This window comes from Leuciscus leuciscus, assembly GCF_965113295.1.
Source record: "Leuciscus leuciscus genome assembly, chromosome: 5".
Taxonomy (NCBI): Eukaryota; Metazoa; Chordata; class Actinopteri; order Cypriniformes; family Leuciscidae; genus Leuciscus; species Leuciscus leuciscus.
In genome coordinates, this window is record NC_138729.1 from 13,172,128 (window position 1) to 13,192,313 (window position 20,186).

Consider the following 20,186-nt stretch of genomic DNA (forward strand, 5'->3'; position numbering starts at 1 on the left):
ACACACTGTGAATTCTGGGTGGGGAAATGTTGTTTTAAGCCCCTGGAGCTGTGAGTGTTAGAAACAGTGCCGTTTGAGAAGGTCTTGCACATTCTCTTTGGCTAATAGACATGCTATTTTTAAACCAGGGAAAATAGTAATGGCATTGTGCTTTGGGATAACCTTGTTGCTGGTTTAGGAGGACTGACGTTTTTGAATCTACTCCGTGGCCCAGATGTTGCTAGTGATTTGTTGACAGTTCTTGAGAACATGGCTTATAGGCCAATAGTATGATAGATGTTTGGAAACTTGAAAAAGTTTGACAATACCAAGTTTGTCAAGTCTTGAAAGTACTTTCCATTACAACACACAAAGCTTCTAAAACTAGTGTGAATGTCTCCCATTACAGTACGTTGTCAAAGGTTTTAATCCTATAGGCAAAAAAATTATGCAAATGAAATTTTGGAAACAATCGTAAAGAGATCAAATAAGAATCTGCTAAGATACTGAATAAACTGAAATTGTGCATATTGTTTTATCCAGTTTGACTTTATTTGATTCTTATTTAATCTTGTGTAGCATCTCGCATAGGAAAGAAAAATAAAAAAGTGTTTTTAATATCTGAAACAAAGTTGATAAATGAACATAAATTATGGAGGAGCACATTCAGATAAACATAATTAGCACGAGAGGAGGTGTATATGTATATGTATATATATATATATATATATATATATATATATATATGTATATATATATATATGTATATATATATATATATATATATATATATATATATATATATATATATATATATATATATGTATATATATATATATACATACACTGTATATAGATCACTAACTTCTATCCCCACAACAGTTTTCCAGCATCCCTCCACCACCCCAAATCCTCAATCTTAACTATTTCCTATCCCAACCAGGAATGAGGGGTGTACTCTGGGTTCGGGCCAAATTCCGAGCTCGGAGCCCTCTCCTCGGACAGCACGGCATATATGCCTGTTTTTTTCTGTATCCGATTATATGTAAGGGTGAACTGTGTGAGTTCAATGAAGTCTACAGAGCAATGGAAGATACGGCACTTTTCATTGGTATTGGCTGTAAATTATGTTAGAATTTACTTTAGCTTTCCTATAATATGTTCTGACTGTATGGAGTTATTTTTATTTTTTTTGGTTTTCTTCTAGGTTGTGAATATTCTTATCCCACTATTTTGAATGAAATCCATATATCAGTCACTGAGTGGCGTTAAATGAGGATACATTTTTGTTTTTCATTCATCTTTGGTTTTCGTGCTCTAAACATAAAACATTTTTTTATAAAAAAAATAAATAAAAAAACATTATTCAGCACAGCATTCAACTAAGTGACTTAGAATTGCACCAATTCAACTTTCTCCAAATGATTCCAGATTATGCAAGTCCTATCCATCCAACATTTGGGGAAATACCTGGTGACATCCTCATGTGTGACATTACATTGAGTGATGTATTACATTGGTGTATTCCACCATACCCTCCAGAATTTTTTTTATTATTATTATTTTGTTTTTTTTCCCATGTCATCACATTGCTTAGAGCATGAGAAATAAATGGTAAAATAAATAAATAAATAAATAATATGCTATCTTATGTCCTCTGTGGTGCACACCAGGACTCAGTTGTTTAAAAAAAAAAAATGACATGAATGTATAGGCAAAAACAATGGGATTTTTTTTCTTTCAATCACCAATAAATGTTGGGGTTTCAGGATTTTTTTTTAACTAAAATAAGATGATTCTCAACTATGTTATGAAAGATATAACTGAATTAATTGATACACCATTTTACTTTATGCAATATGTGGGTAAAATGGCCATAAATGAATATTCCCATTCAATGCAATGTATCTATACACTGTATCTAATGTGCACATTAATGTGTTCTTGGAGCAACATTTAATGAAAAAAGAAGTGTAATAATTGGAGTAATAATTAACAACATTTTAATAATAATATCTAATATTTCAAAGGAATATTGGTGTATAATTTATTTCCATATTCACTTGTGTCTCCCAAAATGCCTGATAAACATGAGTTAAGTCCTGATGTCCTCTACAGTGGACATGTATGAAATCAATGCCCTGTTCTGTGACAGAAAGTCATTTTTTGATTTGAACCCCCATAACGTTTTCCTGAGATGTTGGTTTATGAAATATAATTTGAAAAGTAGTCAGATTTAAATTATAATTACAATATATTATCATATTTCCATAAGCGTACAACATTTGATCACTAAATTAATGTCAGGTATTTTGAAAGACCAATGATAAGTTGTTTTCATGGTGAAACCATGAAAACATCCAAACATTTGGTATCTCTGAAAAGCCCTGAATGTGCTCTTTACAGGACATCCAGGTTGTGACATGTGACATGTATGGTGTCAGAGAAATTCACTAAAATATAATGTCCTCCACAGTGGACAAAAGTCTATTCCTGGGTCCCAGGAGGATACGCCAATGATTCCATTTGAATACAGATGTAAAGCATGTAGAGTACAGACAGGCAGAAACAGATAAGGATAGACAAATGTTGAACAATATGTTGAATAATAATAATATATAATAATAATAATAATTATATACACTTTATTTATGTTTTCATTGTTTTAAAATAATGGAATTATGAAATTAAAGTGTAGGTAAGGAACAATGGTAAAGCAATAAAATGCATATATCATTTAAAAAGAAGCACAAATAAACGACAAGTTAAAGACAAGTTAAAAGGCTTTATTATTATTTTTTAATGAGATAAAGCTAATTCTTTGATACAGGCCAATGAAAAGCGAATGTAGTTTGTTTACGTTACCATGGCAACAGCCGCACAGTCAAGCAGCGCTCCCAAGATCTGTGCTGAGCTGACAAGTGCAACAGTAGGCTTATCACAAGTCAATTATATTACTGGAAGTCTTTGCCCTGGCCGTTGCTTATCAAAGAGCGTCCTACTCCTATCGCAAACAAACACCAGTGCAATGACCTCAGAGGCTAATGAGGAAAATAAACCGGGTGGAAGGTGTTTACTGGGAAACTGGGTTGAGGAGGTGAGTTTCGCACTGCGTGTGTAAATCATACTGCGGGCTGAAACTTTAGCAAAATGTTGCTTGTGATACTGGTATAATTATATTTCCATGGACATATTTTCTGCGCTTTTTGTCTCATCAAATTCCACCTAATCAATGACAGACACTTACACTTTCTTTCATGCGCTTCAGAGGGCCACTGCATTGCTAGACATGACCGAGCCTAGATCACATGTTCATAAGTACGGACACACAGGGATTCTTACCACGGACGTGGCTGCTAAAGTGCAGGGGATTAGTACATTCAAAGCAGCCTTCAATACACCTAAAATCCTTGAGGTGCGACAAAAAGGTATATATTAAATGTTTTGTTTTTAATTTGCTTACACTGCTAGAAATAACTTCATACGCCATGATGTTTAGGCCCAAGCAAAATGATTCTCGACAAAACTTCATCTAGCTAGATAGAGTTGACCTTGTGTGACACGTGAAAATTAGCAGGATAACGTTAAATGAGTCAAAAAAATTAAATAATGAAATTTGAAACACGTGTGCATAATATATCACACATAAGTAAAAATACATAGCAGGGCTGCGTTCAGCCCCGGCAAAACGTTGCACAACGTTTTTTAAACAGAAACGGTGATGCGTTGAACACACTGTTCTGATGACGCAAGAGTTGCAACTATGGCAGCTGAGAAGGCTCATTCTTTGTGTTCTTTGTGAAGAATTTTCTGAGCCTGATGAAGTCGGTATAAATATGTGTTTAATACTACAAAATATGCTCGATGTTACAGTTACTGCACTTGCCGCCCAGAACAAAAGAGAACATCCCAATCGAGTGAAGGGATTGCTGAAACTGAAATGGAAGCACACATCTTACCTAATTCAGACTAAAATACATCTATTTAGCCTCACATACTGACTTTATTTGTAGGTCATACTGTTTTAATACCCTGTATTTTCTTTCTCATTTTTAGGAAAAGTACTTAATTACCATTGTTTATTTCTATACCAAATGTCATACACTTGCAATGAAGCTAAAAATATAAACAACTACATCATTATGTTGATATCCTATATTTTTACAATAAAACTTACGACAAACATGTCTTCTAATATCCTCAGTTGTTGCGTATACCGAGCTGCATCGAACACATTTGTAAATTACTTTCCTTGAACCCATTGTGCAAGTTCACTTTAATACCCCGTGTTTTATATACATGTTGCTGCTGATTGGACTGCAGTTCTGACACACCCACCAAACAAGAGAAAACGTATCTCAAACCCCGTTGCACACCGGTGCACGCCGTTTCCAGGAAACATGACGTTCAACCCGGAAACCGTAGCAAAACGTTGCGCACCGTTTTGAACTTGAACATCCCCCTGGTCTGCATAATACCAGTAACGTTAGTCAGATTGGTTACTGCCTGTTCTGTGGTTGTATCATGGTTGTATTTATTGTACTCTTTTTATTTAAAAATGTATTTTCATATTATTAAATTCATTTGACTTCTAAGTTATTCACAATAACTTTCTTCAGATTAGTCCACAGAGCTCTTTTCAAATAAAAGCCCTCAGTTTTTTTTTCTGCTGTATAAATCTTTTAAAATAAATTTCACTGTGGTTTTCATTGTAGGAAGAAGAACTGAACTTTTGGAAAAAGACCTCATCAAAAGGATAAGGTAGCTAAATAAACAAGCATTTACTTTAAAATATAATGTTTGACGACATGATGACAGTAAAACACAAATTACATTTTACTGTCCTCCCACATTTCTTGTTTCATGTGTGAATAGAGGAAACAGTGGGAGAGGAATGATGTAAGAATGTTTGTGTCATGGTTAGATTAAAATCATTTTTATTTTTATTTACCATGCAATTTTATGCTTATTTTTTATGTAACCTTGACAACAAGTCTCTGACCTCAGACAAGTGGTTGCAATATTGTTTTTAAATAATAATTTTAAAAAAGGGAAATATTACTCTGAAGTGAGACAGTACCTCATACCCATAGATTTGGTATTAGCCACCAGGACAGAAAGCTAAATGTGGGCAATTCTACTTACCATTATCCTAAGAACTTAATAGAAAATGTCCCATTATCATCAGGAAGTTCACATCGAACTATTTTAGCTAAATTGCTTCACTTTCTAGAGAAGCAGTCAATGGATTTAAAGGTGAATGTGATACACTGTACAGTTGCATTTACTACTTTATTTATGAAATTCTAACCATAATGTACAAATGATTAATCTAGTTTTTGGCATCATAATTAATTTCTTGTTTTTATATAAGGAGTTGGCTTTTCTTCTATGTCAGATTACTGTCCCTTTGAATAAATACAAGACAAACCTGCCTACATATATTTCAATCTGTTTTGTTTCAACCATCTGTTGATTTGGAGTGATTCCTTTTTCTGCTCTTAGTCATGAGTTATTACCTCATCATCTTCAGGCATTATAACAACTGTATTTTGCAATATTTGAAGTAGATTAGCTTTATTAAACATTTAAAATCAATACCAGGAAGTCAAACATTTCTTTAAAAGTGGGTGTGAAGGAAAGAAGGCAGCATGAATGGGAATGCTAACAGATAGCTCTCTGTCTAGGTATATTATAACTCCCTGATTAAATTTACGAAAACAAATTAGCCACAGTTTTTTTTAGCTTAATATTTTAATCTGTTTTACAGTGATCAAATACATGCAGAGCTGAACGCAGCCCCTCCAGCCCCTGAGTTGTGCTCTGTGACCAAATCAGACTTCAAAGTGGAGGGCTTCAAGTCTGTCCGCGCACCTCTCACCGTGGTCAGTTTCTGTTTACCATACATTTTAGGGAGTAATATTTGAAAGTCTCTTGGGCAAAGCATTTCATTTTGAAGTGACAAAAAGGTCTATGGTAAATAGTTTTAAGACCTGTCAATCATTTTGTCTTTGAACATATACATTTGTTTGTGTGTGTGTGTGTGTGTGTGTGTGTGTGTGTGTGTGTGTGTGTGTGTGTGTGTGTGTGTGTGTGTGTGTGTGTGTGTGTGTGCACCTTTATCTTTTGGTAGTTAATCTGCTTGTCTCTCACAGGATCATGATTACACAACCGAGCAGGCCATTACATTCTGGAGTGATAATTATCAAAAGATTCAGGTCAGCATACAGTGAGATTTCAGTGAATACATTTATTGCAGTTTTGTAGAGGTTTTATAATGTTGTTGATGTTTTCTTTTCACAGGGCATGACAGCTGTTAAAACTAAAGATAGTCCATTTAAAACAAATGCCACTTTTAGTACACCAATCGCTGAACAACTTGATCAGCTGGACGACACTGTGCTGTACCCATCAGAAAATTATGCTAATTTGTGAGAAATAAAAAAAAAAAATCATCATTTCATAATTTCATTATCTCCTGTTAAATGTCTTCATTTTAGTTAGTTTTGGTTTTAGTTAGGATTTAACCATTTTAAATCACAAATAAACAGTTCCCTTTCAGTCGGATCACGCTAGGGAGCCTATCTTCTTCAAGCATGCTTGAACGAGCCAATGCGCGCAATGGCGACGTGAATTGCATCACGCGCTCCACCCCGCGTGACGGGTATAAATACGGAAGCGGATGCATACACCATCTGTCTTTCGCTTCAGAGCCGATCGTTCTTTACGTCGATGTCTCTGAACGAGCGAGTGTGTCGGTGCTTCTTCTAGGAAGACTCTCCCAGCTGCTGGTGATTCTATAGCGCGAGTGCAGCGGTGATCGCAAGCTTTGAGCTCTCAACTGCTGTTTTAACAGCATCAAATTTCTGTGTTTGTTGACGGCTGGTTAGAGGGCGGAAAAGTGAGTGCTTCACTGTTTCAGTTCATTGTTCAGTGTTGCCGCGGTCATTCCCCTGTGTGCTCCGGCACTGGTGATGGGTCCCATTTCCTGAAAGAGCAACACGGGTGCGTTTACGTCCTTTTCAAGATGCCTTTCCACCCGTGCGTTTCTGGATGCGATCGTTCCCTGTCCCCCCATATGGACGGTCACAATGGTTGTATCACGTGTTTGTAATATATATGTGTATATAATGTATGTGTATATTTGCAGCACGTTGAAGCAGCTTTTGTGGATAGTTTATGTTCTCATTGCGAGGATATGACTATCGCGGTGTTGAGATCGAGACTCTCCTTCATGCGTGAAGCTGGAGTCCCCATTACCACGCCCCGCTACGGCGCCGTGTGGGATAGGTGATCAGAGGATCATAGTGAGGCTTCCCCGCCCGGTTACCAATCCCTGTGGGCTCCTCACTCCTCTATCACATCGCAGCCTGTGGAGCCCCTTTGAGCGCGCTGGTCCCTCTGTAATGAACCGACCAGCCGTTTCATTCGTGGCCTCTCCGGGGGACAGGATGCCGATTGCAGCATCGGAGGGTGAGCTGACCTCTGGAAATGATGACTCTGTTGCGTTATCTCCCTCTGGGAGTGTAACGTTGCCCGAGCCAGATCCAGTAACGTCAGCTATGCTGAATCGGGCCGCCGAGGCTGTCAGGCTCGACTGGAATCTTCCACCGTGTCCCGAACGGTCTTGGTTGGATGACTGGTATCTCGGGACGGGCCGCGCTGGTTCTCAGCTCGCCGCCCCAGTGTCTTTCCTTCCCGAAGTGCATGGAGAGCTTACCAGGTTGTAGACGGCACCTTTCTCTGCCAGAAACTGCCTGAATACGTTTTTCCCCCTTCGCTACTCTTGACGGCGGAGCGGTGAAGAGTTGCGAGGCTGTCCCTCCAATGGAGCGGTCTGGCGCGACACAAGTGCACCTGTGTCCAGCGGCCACTGCTTTTTGGATGTGGCCCCTTGTCTCCCCCCTAAAGGGGGTCGCACACCGGACGCGCAGCTCGGCGGCGCACCGCGCAGCGCCACGTCTTTTAAATTCGAACACACTATTCTCTATGAGAGTACACACACTGGCGGCGCCTTTCGGCGTCTGTCCGCGGCGGCTCAGGACCATGTTCAAAATCTACATGTGTGTGTCTCAAATCGTAGTTAATGTATATACGGACTTCACCCTGTGCTGCAATATACATTTAGTTTTATATTTATTTACAGAAATCAGAAAATTGCTGATGTTATCGGATTTTCAGGTGACAGTTGTCCTAGACGTGGCGCGGCGCGGCGCTGAGCTGCGCGTCCGGTGTGCGGCCGCCTTAAGGGCTGTGAGTTCTCGCCCGTTCCGACGGGCAGAGCTTACAAACCCTGTGGGCAAGCCGCCTCTTCTTGCGTGCCATGGCGCTGCTTCAGGTCTATCAGGCCAGGGCACTCATGGACATGCACGAGGGTAGTCCAGACCGTGCGCTCATAGGTGAGCTCTGCCCCACATCCGACCTCGCCTTCCGGGGCACGAGTGTCGTGGCGTGCGTGATCGGTCTGGCGATGTCCACGTTAGTGGTCCAGGAGCGCCATCATTGGCTCAGCCTGGTTGTAAGGTGGATGCGGACAAGGTTCGGTTCCTGGTCTCCCCAATTTCCCAGGTTGGGCTGGTCGGCGATGCGGCGGAGAACTGCGCCCAGCAGTTTTCTGCCGCCCAAGTGCAGGCGGAGGCCATCCGGCACATCCTGCCCCGGCGGCCCGCTGCTGCCTCCCCGCCGCCGGTGGCAGTTCATTCGCCTGTTCGTCGCCAAGGGTGTTCCCCTGCCTCCGCAGCAGCCTCCAGCCAGGCCTCAGCATAGAGCCGACTGCAGTAGGGACGCCCAGCCCGCTCTAGGCGCTGCCAAGCCAGGTGGCAAGCGACAGCGAAAGCGTTCCTGAGCGGGCCGCTCAGGGATGGAGGAAGGTGCTTTGGAGTGGGTCATCCACTCCCTCCCCCCGGATGAGGGCCGGGTGGAGTCTTTGTTTGCCGGTCATCCGCCTTCTCATGCATCCCCTGCCACCCAGTGGAGTCAGGTAAGTGTTGCACCACACACTCAGATCCTACTTCGGGCCGCCTTCGGGCCTCTCGAGCCGGATCCCTGTCCTCCACCTCGCTGCCCCACCTCGGGTACGTCTGTGGTTCCCTGGCCCCTGGTCCGGTTTTGTCGAAGTCTAAAACGCTTCCAACTGATGCCCAGCCTGGCCCCATTCGGTACCTTCAAATCCGGCTTGCAATTCATTTCACTCGGCTTCCGCCCAGGCTCAGTGATATTCATCATACCTAGGTGTTGAGCAGAAATGCTCCTAAAAGATTTTTTTAGTGAGATCCATCTCACCTAGGTGTTGAGCAGAGTACGGTATGGAGTTTGGCTTCAGAGCCCGTACTTCATTGTACCCTTATTATGTGGTGGGTTACGACCATCTTGGTTCTGTGCCAACTGATACGGGCCCTTTTTCGAAAGCCTCCGTTCACTTGTAAACACAGAGTTGCATTTTCAGTGCGCCTTTCCCCAAGCTTGGTCTGCAGCGTTCGACCTTAAAGACGTGTACTTCAGATCTGTATCCTTCCGCTCCACAGGCTTACTGTGTTCTTGTGTTCGAAGATACGAAGTATCAGTACATAATCCTACCCTTCCCGTGCTCCATAGCCAGTTGGGTCTTCAGGTCAACTGGGAAAGAGTAATCTCGCCCAAATGCCGAGTATCTCTTTTCTAGTATGGAGGTGGTCTCGGTCTAGCGCATCTCTCAAGGGAGGTGTGCCAGCTCAGTGCTATTTAGAAGTGAGAAAGGGTCCCACTGAAACTTTCAGAGGCTCCTGGGGCATATGGCAGATGCAGCCGCACAGCTTCCTCCATATGGAGACCGCTTCAGCACTGGCTTGACGACCGAGTCTCCGCTCTGGGCGCCCTCTGAATGCATTGGCATTCGTTGCCTCGAATTGCTTACAGTACCTCGCTTTGAGACACCGCTGCTCAGCGAGCTTGTACTGTTCTGACTGTTCTGACAACACTGCAACAGTCGAGCTGCGCTTCCCTTGCTTGTTGCAACTCGCCCGCCACCTCCTCCTTGGAGTCAGAAGCTTCTAAGGTCACTTCATTCCACCTATTTTTGGTGGCCTGCTCAATCGTGCCGCTCACAAGCCTCACGACAGCCTCCGGTCCAGATACAGTGGAGACTCCATCCCCAGCTGGCCAGCTGTTTCGGACCACTTCGGGGCCGCACAGCCACGTCTGTTGCCCCTCCGGACTCGTCCTACGCTAGTTGTTTCTTCTCTTGTCTGAGTAGATATCCCTCGACAAAGACTCTGGCCACAGCTGGCCCTGGGCCCCGCAGAAATGTGTTCCCCAGTGAACCTTCCTGCACTATGGTGCTAACATCAGGAAGAGATGGAACAGGTTTTGTTAGTTGCCCCTCATTGGCCCAACCAACCTCCTCTCGACAGCCTTCCTGACACCTTCCTCTGAGCACATTCTCAGGGATGGGGCACGATGGCACCCGTGTCTAGACCTTGGAAAGTTCCAGGTTTGGTTCTATTGAGAATGGGACGCAGAGGTTCTGGTCTACCGTAAGAATTATCCAGTAGAGACCATCACTTCTGTGAGCACCCTCTTGAAAGACGCTTGCTCCTCTAATAGAAGTCTAACCTGTTCGTTGAATTGAGTCTTCTCTCCGTGAGGAGATCCCGAAGGTGTTCGATCACTTTAGTGCTCCCTTTTAAAAAACTGCTTGTGGTTGGAGTGAGGGCTGTCCCCTCCACCTCAAAATGTTGTGGCTTCTACATTGGCGCACATCATGAGGCAGTGGATTCAAATCCAAGCAGATTGCGATTTGGTCGTCAGGTCCCTGAGGCGAGCAAGGAGATATATCCGCCTTGTGTCCCCTCCTTACCCTCTTCGGTCTTTTTCTCTGGTGCTACTGCAATGCAGAGACCATCCTTGAGCCATCGCAGGCAGTGAGTTAAAAAAAATCAGTTTTTTAAGAAACAGTTCTCCTGCTCGCATGGTCACCACTAGAGGGTAGGGACTTGCTAGCTTTCGGTCAACAAGTTGTGCCTGGAATTCGGGCCGGCTAACTCTCACAACTTGAGACCCCGGTCTGAATGTGTGCCCAAGGTTCCTACCTCTCCTACGGGACCAGGTGGTGAGCCTGCAAGCGCTGCCCCAGAGGAGGCAGACCCAGCCCTGGCTTTTCTCTACCCTTCGGGCAGGATGTGGTTTCCGCAGCGTCCCTTCCTTCCTTGTTAGGGTACGCTTTCCCAGTGGTCCTGTGGAACAGCAGTCGACTTCTCTGGCCTAAGCCTCGCCCTATTCCGCCTCAGAGTTGCGGGGGGGCTTGAGGCTTTTACCCAGGCACTGGAAGGTGGCAGCTCTAGTGGCGTTTTCCAGGGTTAAAGATCCCATTCAGTCGACGTCGACTACGTCTGACGTTCTCGACTGAAAGGGAAAGGGACGTTGTCCCTTTGCCACTATAGCTGGACCACCGCTGACTCCGAGTTACGTTCGGCTCCTCAGCGAAAAACAGATGGTGTATGCATCCGCTTCCGTATTTATACCTGTCTCGCGGGGCGGAGCGCGTGATGCAATTCACGTCGCCATTGCGCGCATTGGCTCGTTCAAGCATGCTCGAAAAAGATAGGCTCCCTAGCGTGATCCCATTCAGTCGACGTCGACTACGTCCTCCGTTTCCTCCTTCAGGGAACACGGTGGGTTGCATACGCAACCAGGACGTTAAGTCGCAAAAATGTAAGCCTTTGAATTACATGGCTCTCTGGAATTCTGATACTAATTGGTCAGTCGCTGCATATCATGATACCCGATCACATTGTCATGGTTTATTGTATGCCAATGACTACTTGACTGAAATCATCATAATGACCCATTTTTTAACAAATTTTGGGTTCTTGTTACATTTTACAAATGGTGTTCTAGTAGGGTGACCACCCGTCCCGCTTTGCGTTGTATCGCACAGCATTTTCACCCCTTGTCCCGCACGTCGGATATTGAGAAAATGTCCCGCATTTTCATCAGTGTATTGGTTTTTAATTATCATATTAAGAAAACGTGCATGCGTTCTTCTGCCTTTTTAAGAAAGCATTTTATTTATTCTTTTTGCGGCGTAGTTTCACCTATATTTAACATTTAACCTATATTTAACAGCGCTTCGCCAGAAGTACAAATACAACAGCCGTTTTTTAACCCTCTGAGGTCGAGAAACGCGCCGATGCGTTTTGCTGGATTTTTTTCACATAGCAGCAACATAAACTTAAATTACTCCGTCATTTATGGTTATACAGAAAAAAGAAATATAAAAAAATAATCTGTGATATTTCTACTTTTGTATGTGTCCACTTACAATCAAATCAAAACATTGTGCTTTTGTAAAATAAAGAAAATAAACAGGGTGTGCGTTCTGCCTCTCCGTCGCGGTGAACTTTTTTTTCTTGAGCACGTCTATAAACTGAAACAAAACTCAGCGAATCCTTCTCACACATTTATGAGCCATATACCTTTATACACATTTAAGTGTGTACTTTTAAATGATCGGATTCAAACTGAAAACAAATATTCTCTGTTTAAGTAATTTGTATAAAACCAACAGGATGTCCAGTATCTCAAACGCTTGCTAATTACTTTTTAATTCGACACGTCCACTCGCGCAAAAGAGATTCACATGCTAATCTCCACATGGAACGCGAACGCCCTCGTTACCTCAAACACAAAACACCAAAACACTTCACAAGTCTCTGCTTTTCGTCGAGTTTGGAAGACACGTCTGAGCTTACATTGGATTTACATCAGAAAAAGAAGAACGCGATTTGAAGACAAGAAAGATGTAAGGTAAGAAATTCTTACTTATTAGTTTATGGTATTGTTGCATAAACGTCACATTGCAGTTGAACTGTTGCTAGATATATGGTGAATATTATACTATTTAGACCCGTGTTTCCTGTTAAATACTGTTTGTGGATATCTGCTCAAACATAGATATGTATAACCATAATGTTTAATATTTTGGAGCGCGATGGCGTTTGAATGTATCATATTTTGGAGCGCGCTGTGGGTTTGAGTATCATATTTTGGAGCGCGCTGTGGGTTTTAATGTATCATATTTTGGAGCGCGATTGCGTTTGAAAGGAAAAATGCACCAAACATTAGGCTTTATGTTTTTACTATTATCTCATTTCATATTGTGAAATGAGAAGAAACAGAGAGAGCCAGAACACCTTCCTTTATCCTCTGACCAGGTGAGAAGGGGGATGGGGTGAGACCATCCTCAAATGGCTTCTATCCCACAGAAGGGGGGTTGCCTTATCTGGCATTATCTCTAAACCAGTTTCCTATGAACTTCTATAAACCTTATTTCCTTTTATTTTATCTATCTGGATATGAGACATCTGTACCACTCACTTTGAGATATTTCAAATGACACCAAAAGCATAACAGTCAATGATAAACATTCACATTAAACCATGTTCTTGTGTGAGTTCTTTGTTGTTAGTTCATGTGTTTCTGTGAGTTCAAATGTTAATTAGCCAGCCGGGCCCTTTTGTCCCATAAATCAGGCCTCAACCAGTATTTTCAGTCTTACAGTTTCCCTCCTTGATCCCGTGGGTCACATTCCGATGAACACTTACGGGGTCACAGTAAGACGTTTGTTATAATCCTTGAAGATGTAGCACAAAAATTGTCTTTGCAATGTTGGCATCTGTAGAAGCTCAGTGGGCGGTGTTCACCTGCAGAACACCTGTTCCCACCAGGTGTATAGCTTGAGTCCAGCGGGTGGATGAATGCTTTCAGGTTCTCTTCCTGTAATCCTGTGACGTGAGCAAAGTTCATAGAGTCAATCTGGACCTTTTGTGACTTGTTCAGTTGACGTGTCATTCCTTCATGGAGAAACTTCCGCTTCCCTGGCACCTTCTCCACGATGATGATCTGACCCTTCTTGACCAATCCTGTTGCCTCCAGCGGTACGGTTGTCTGGGCAGACCTCAGTGGATGAAGGGGTTCTCCTTTGGTCCACACGGCTTTGTGTGCGACACCTGAAAAGCATCTTAAATGTCCGCTTCACGATTGAGCACATATGAACTTACAGTCGTAAGGAAATGCATAGGAACGCATAATGCAATAAGGAAAAATCATGTCATGTTCAATGTAAAATACCATGTTCATGTCAGCAATTGTGAGTTGTACGTTTGGTCTCATTAATTACCTGATTTTTAATTACCACGTCAATAGTACTCCTATAGAGGGTCAAGGAAGGACAAAGGAAGATCTTACGAGCTTTTACCCTGTTTCTAGAAACATTTAAATAAATGGCATTCTAACAAAACAACCAGTGCTATTTTGGTGTAACCAAACATAGAGATTCAATTGAATTGATGTCCAAATACATTGTGGCAAGTAAAATGGACAATATACAAATATGCAGATAAGTTTCAGAAATGTTTTTCTGAATTACTCAAAGGAAATCAAAATAAGTTTCAGAAATTAAAATCAAAATAAGTTTCAGAAAATTAAAATCAAAATAAGTTTCAGAAATGTTTTTCTGAATTACTCAAAGGAAAAAATGCAGAAATCAAAATAGGTTTCAGAAATGCAGCAAGAGGTCGGTGTAAACCAATCAATGGTTTTGTGTGTTTGTGTGAGAATTTTTTAGAATGTCAGTGTGTTTTTGTCTGTGAGCACTGCATGAAAAGTGGGATTTTCGACAGTTACCGGCGCTGTAGATTGTCGTGGAAGTTCAGGTTTACGACTGCAAACGGCAATTTACAGGCAACACTGCAAACTGTCGGAAATTGTCGGAAATTGACGTGGGACTTGCTTGCCCCGTGACCCCCCTCCCTCTAATGCTTTAACATGTAAATGAGACTGCTGTGAGCTTTACAAATGCAAATGAGGGTAGCAGGGGGAGTTTTATCCCAGGTGACTAAAAGGTATTAACTTAATTCTAAAAAAAATACAATACAATACAATATTTATTTATAACGCACAATTAAAAACAGCCAAGGCTGACCAAAGTGCTGTACAGGGCAATAGATAAAATGCAGGGCAGAAACAGGACAAAAAAAAAAAAAATACTAAAATAAAAAAAAAGGCAATAGTTGTATCATAGTCAAGGGGTATTAAAAGCAAGAGAAAATAAATAAGTTTTCAAGGATGTTTTGAAGATGGAAATTGAGGGAGCTAGTCTGATATAGAGGGGTAGACTGTTCCAAAGTTTTGGGCCTGCAGTCGCAAAAGTGCAGTCGCCTCGTTTTTTAAGTCTGGATCTGGGCACGATAAGAAGACAGTGATCACTGGATCTCAAAGTACGAGATGGAGTGTACGGGCAGAGGAGATTGGTCAGATATTGGGGGGCCGGTTTGTTAAGAGCTTTATACACAAATAGTAACATTTTAAAATCAATCCTGAATGTGACAGGTAGCCAGTGGAGTTTGAATAGCGCTACCACTTTTGGAGCAATGCACAACATGTTGCAGAAATTTTTACTGCCCTTTTTGTGATAGCAGTATTATTAAACAGACAAAATGGGACAAATTGAATAACCACATTAAAATCCACTTTAAAAGGCTGTTGTTCATAAAGGAACATCTGGACTTACAGTGTACAGTGGCAATATATATTATTTTACATTTATCCATTTGTCAGACGCTTTTATCCAAAGATAGATGGTTTTCTGCATGATTTAGACAAAATATTAAATTATCTTCATTAATGTCTAAAGGTTACACAAACAATCCACACTGAAACTTAAGCTAACAAAACACAAACAATTATATATTCCTGTATTCTCACAGTAAACTGCCATGCAGGCTAGAATTGAGAAACATTATTGGATAAATCTTATAATTTACATTTCTCTGGGCCAATCGGAATCTTAGCACTTTTTCTCTTGGCCAATCAGAATCTTAGCACTTGCGTCATAATCTTGAAGCACACACAGCGTCAACAACAGCTGAGCTCGCCATTTGCCTGGCTACCGTGCGAGTCTAATGGAAACTTACGCATGAATTTTCCTGCATTGAACTTGTTTTACCGCCTGCCAAAGTGAATTTTTGTCCCGCCAAAGTCTTATTTGATCGGTGAGTAATGTAGATGAACGGCTGCGTTTGTGACGGGGCGCATGTTTTAACTAAAAGAATGACCAGAGAGAGAGAGAGCCGGTCGCGCGCGCGCACTCTCTGTGTAAACAACTTCTCGTTAGCTTTTGGCGCTTTTTTTTTTTTTTAAAGTTAGCTTGCTGCTCATGGTTCATGTTCAGTGTCCATGTTATTTTAGCTGTACACGAGAGATTATGTCAATTTGGGATACTAAACTGCACGTAAACCGATAGCAGCATGGCACCGAGTTCTGAGTCTGACTGGCTAACTTAGCTCTTTGCTAACTAAGTTAGCTTGTCCATATAGCAGCTTGCTACGGGGTTCACAGATGATGCAAGGTGGGTTTAAAGGTGAATTGTCTAATTTATAAATGTGCGTCGTGAATGTGACACCTAACGTAACAACGTTACCAGGCAGAGAAGAAGGACGATGAGGTGATTAGATGAAATATAAAATCGGTTGATACAAATTGGGCCTGAAATTTTATACAAACATTTTGCAGTATTATTGGATTCGGATGAGAATATCAGGGGTAATCGTTTTCTCTTCATTTATAATTGCAGTTTAAAAATTAAATTCTTTAACTTTATATATTTTATTTTACATTACCTCTGTATAAGCGTCAAGATATAACGTTACCCCCTTCAATAATGTACGAAGGAAGCTGCAACCCATTGAGGACACCAGCATGTTGCACAAAACTGGTGAGTACTGATGACAACTTAAACATAATATTGTGTTGTGTACAACATAAGTCACAGGCTTATTCATGTGTTTTATCTAATAAAGATTGTGCCATGTCTAGCCGAGTGGAGCGTCCTGGCAGTGAAATGTCCACTCCTGGTAAGTACTTTTCCCCCTGCACAAAACATTGCTCTGCACAAAGTCACACTCCATTCAAGACAAGTAGTTTTTTACTGCTTGTGAATAATCTATTTTAAATATATACAGTGCTGTTCAGAGTTATTTAAGCCGCTTAATTAAGAGTGAGAACCTACTCATCTTGAATGGACAAAAAAAGCGAATGTTTTTGTCTCATCTTTCCATAGAACGTTTGTAAAAGTAACTGACCCTACTGGACCTTCACACGGGCAGCGTTCTATGGTCAGAGTCTGGTCGTCCCTCTGCCCGTTTGAAGTTCCAGTAGTTTCAGTTACTTTTACAAACGTTCTATGGAAAGATGAGACAAAAACATTCGCTTTTTTTGGTCCATTCAAGATGAGTAGGTTCTTCTCACTCTTAATTAAGCGTAGTAATGACTCCAGTATTTCATTATTAATTTAGTATAGGCAACATGACCGTACTTACTGGCTGACTCATGTGTTTCAGACTCTAAGTCAAACTTTGAATGTCTTGTGGAAGCCTTCTCTGACCCGGAGAAATGTGCAGCCAGATTTCAGCGCAAGGAAATTTCCAGTGAGTATTCACTTTATCTGTTGCCCCAACCTTTATTTCTTTTTTCAGTGGAAAATAAATTTAGTTTTGAGGATTAACATTTCAGTATTTTTCTACAGAGATTGGACTTTAATGGCAACCAACAATCCCAATGTTCAAAGAAGGTTCAAATGTCTGTAATGCCAGCAGACTAGCACAAGACAAACAATTGTTTAAAAAATACATAAATGTGTATATATAATTTTAGAAAATGACAGATGGTTTTGCTAGATAAGAACCTGATTTCTCGACTGGGATTGTGTAGAGACTCTGAAGCTGCATTGAGACGGACATTTGAACCGTCTTGGAACATTGAGATCTTTGGTTGCCATTTAAGTATATGCCATTAAAAATATGGAAATGTTTTCCTTAAACTTAATTTCTTTTCCACTGAGGAAAGACAGACATGGATATCTTGTCACTCAGTGTGAGTAAATTATCAGGAAATTTTCATTTTGAGGTGAACTAATCCTTTAAGGCTGATTTATACTTTTGCGTCAGACCGAAGCCCGAGCCTCTACGCTATAGGCTACACTGTTTCATTTATACTTCTGCATTGTTGTCCCTGTTGACGCACAATTACACATGCAGAAAGAAGCCTGTGAAACCCGAGGGAGGCGTTCTAGACCAATCACAGCGCTTCCGTCCACGTAAAATTGACGCATTGTTACATTTTGGGAGAGGTGTGTGCTCAGGGTCAGGGTGTGCTAAAGGGTACGCTATGTACACAGCCTACTCTGTAGCTACAGCGGGAGGTCGACGCATAACTATAAATTGGTCTTTACTTACTGCTTGAGAATCAAGTTTGGTAACAGTTTATTTTATTGGCTTAATGACATGTTTCAGACAGTCTTGCTTAGAAGAGCAGAGTGTGGCAATTCTTACCTTTTTGTTTGATTTCAATAATTGTACATTTTTGAATATTCTTTGTTTTTTTCGCCCTTAAGATGCTAGCACACCTCTGAGCAAAGACCTGTTGACACCCAGTAAGTATTCATCTCATCGGTCACTTTTGTATTTTGTCAGGCCTTGTGAAATGTAAGAATATTCAGTTTTTCATGATTTCATCATAAAGCAAGAGGTCATGGGAGTGATGGCTATTATTTGTTTAATAATTGTAAATAATCATGTAATTTACAGGAAGCAGTATGCCATCTTCTCAACTCTGAGACAAATTGTGGGCGCTACGAACTGGAGCAAGGTAAAAAAAAATAAAGAATCTTACATTCTTTTATTTTTTTACTTTCATAAAAACTTACAAACATTTTAAAGGTAAGATTCAAAGAATATGCTTTCATTCTCTTGTATAAGAAAATAGATCCGTTATAGTTTACGATCTTAATCATACATTTTGTTTCCATAGAGTAACCTCGCCTCATAACGAGGGCGTAACCTCACATTTACTCAGAGCTATGTCTGCAAGTCCAGATTTTCATGACGCTGATCATGACGACATTATAAGTAACTTTGACTATTTTCTCCTTGTTTAATTTTACTGTGACTTGCGTTGTTTTTATTCATATCACTCTCATTTAATTGTTTTCCAGCTGCCTGTAAGACGTACTACGAGACAGTACGCAGGAGCTTCAGGTACAAACAACCAGATCTGGCACTGCAGGCCGAAGCTGTGAAGAGTTCAGCTCGGAGTCGAGCGAGAAGAAAGAGGGTACGATTTTTTGTCAATGTGACTATTTTTCACGTGCATTAATAGATGTTTTGTGTCCATACACAGTGCATCACAGTACTGATTGTCTGTATTGGTTGTTTTTACAGCTGCTAGAAGCGAGACGGTGTGCTAGGTGAGGATGACGTGGGCATTTGGAAGTGCGCCACCATAGATCTGATGTCCGATGAAGTTCAACCACCAGCCAGGAGCTCACAGAGCTCTGTGCTACGCTGCAGTCGAGATTAGAGGCGACTCCTAAATACAGGACAACGCACCACAGACGTTTTCAAAGTGGATCGAATTCAGAGAGAACGCCGCTAGTCACCTACAGCTCCGAAGATGAAAACAGACACTGAGCTTCCAATTTGTTGTGTGTGCAGATGATCTATGCTTTGTACATAGGTGTATATTGTTTTGTGTTTGTGCTAATAAAGCTCTTTCTTTGAATAAACAGCATGTCCCTGGCAAATTTTCCTTTCCTTTATAAATTCATGTCCTTGATGGTAATAATAGTGTAGTCCATAGGTTAATAATGACATGAATATACCACAGAATAGCATATTATGAATATAAAAAAATAATTTATGTATCATCATTTATATGAATATTATAATTTTTTGAATTTATAATGAGCGAGGGTGACCAATAGTAACAGATCTGCCAACCAATCACGAGTGATTTTTCTTGTTAAAACCACGTGGGTTCAACCAATAGTGAGTGAGGAAATTCAAGCCTTTCTCTGGCGGGAGCTGCTATTCATATGGTAATTAGAGCCATTCACACCTCCGGCGCGAGCGCTCTGCATACGTCATGGTTCGTTTCCGACAATATTCGGCACAGACGAACGCGACGTTCACAGGCTGTAAATTGCCGTTAACTGCCGAAAATTAGGGAGATTTACGGCCGTTTACGGGGTCGGAAATCCCAATTTTCATGCAGTGGAGAGTGTGTGTGTGTGTGTGTGTGTGTGTGTGTGTGTGTGTGTCTGTGAGAGAGTGTGTTTGAGAGTGTGTGTATTGATCTGGCTAAGTCACAGTCGATGACAGAGTTGAATTGTACAT

At 41.3% G+C, this 20,186-nt stretch overlaps 1 protein-coding gene and 1 long non-coding RNA gene across 2 annotated transcripts in view; one reads left to right on the plus strand and one right to left on the minus strand.

The window, feature by feature from the left end:
* The window catches only part of LOC309500004, a 368,298-nt gene that overhangs the window by 334,012 nt on the left and 14,100 nt on the right, over nt 1-20,186 (minus strand). The gene's annotated exons all lie outside the window — the stretch shown is intronic.
* spag8 (sperm associated antigen 8) lies at nt 2,869-6,450 on the plus strand. The gene is made up of 6 exons (XM_082171513.1): nt 2,869-3,076; nt 3,248-3,407; nt 4,695-4,740; nt 5,750-5,864; nt 6,135-6,197; nt 6,283-6,450. The coding sequence occupies exons 1-6, from the start codon at nt 3,008-3,010 to the stop codon at nt 6,412-6,414; spliced, it is 585 nt and encodes a 194-aa protein (XP_082027639.1). The 5' UTR covers nt 2,869-3,007; the 3' UTR covers nt 6,415-6,450.

Excerpts from the sequence above, each read along its gene's own strand:
- spag8 (XM_082171513.1), top strand. The coding sequence starts at position 3,008 with ATGACCTCAGAGGCTAATGAGGAAAATAAACCGGGTGGAAGGTGTTTA. Across the intron at positions 3,077-3,247 it reads TGGGAAACTGGGTTGAGGAG|AGGGCCACTGCATTGCTAGA; the intron begins GTGAGTTTCGCA and ends CATGCGCTTCAG. Across the intron at positions 5,865-6,134 it reads TCCGCGCACCTCTCACCGTG|GATCATGATTACACAACCGA; the intron begins GTCAGTTTCTGT and ends TGTCTCTCACAG.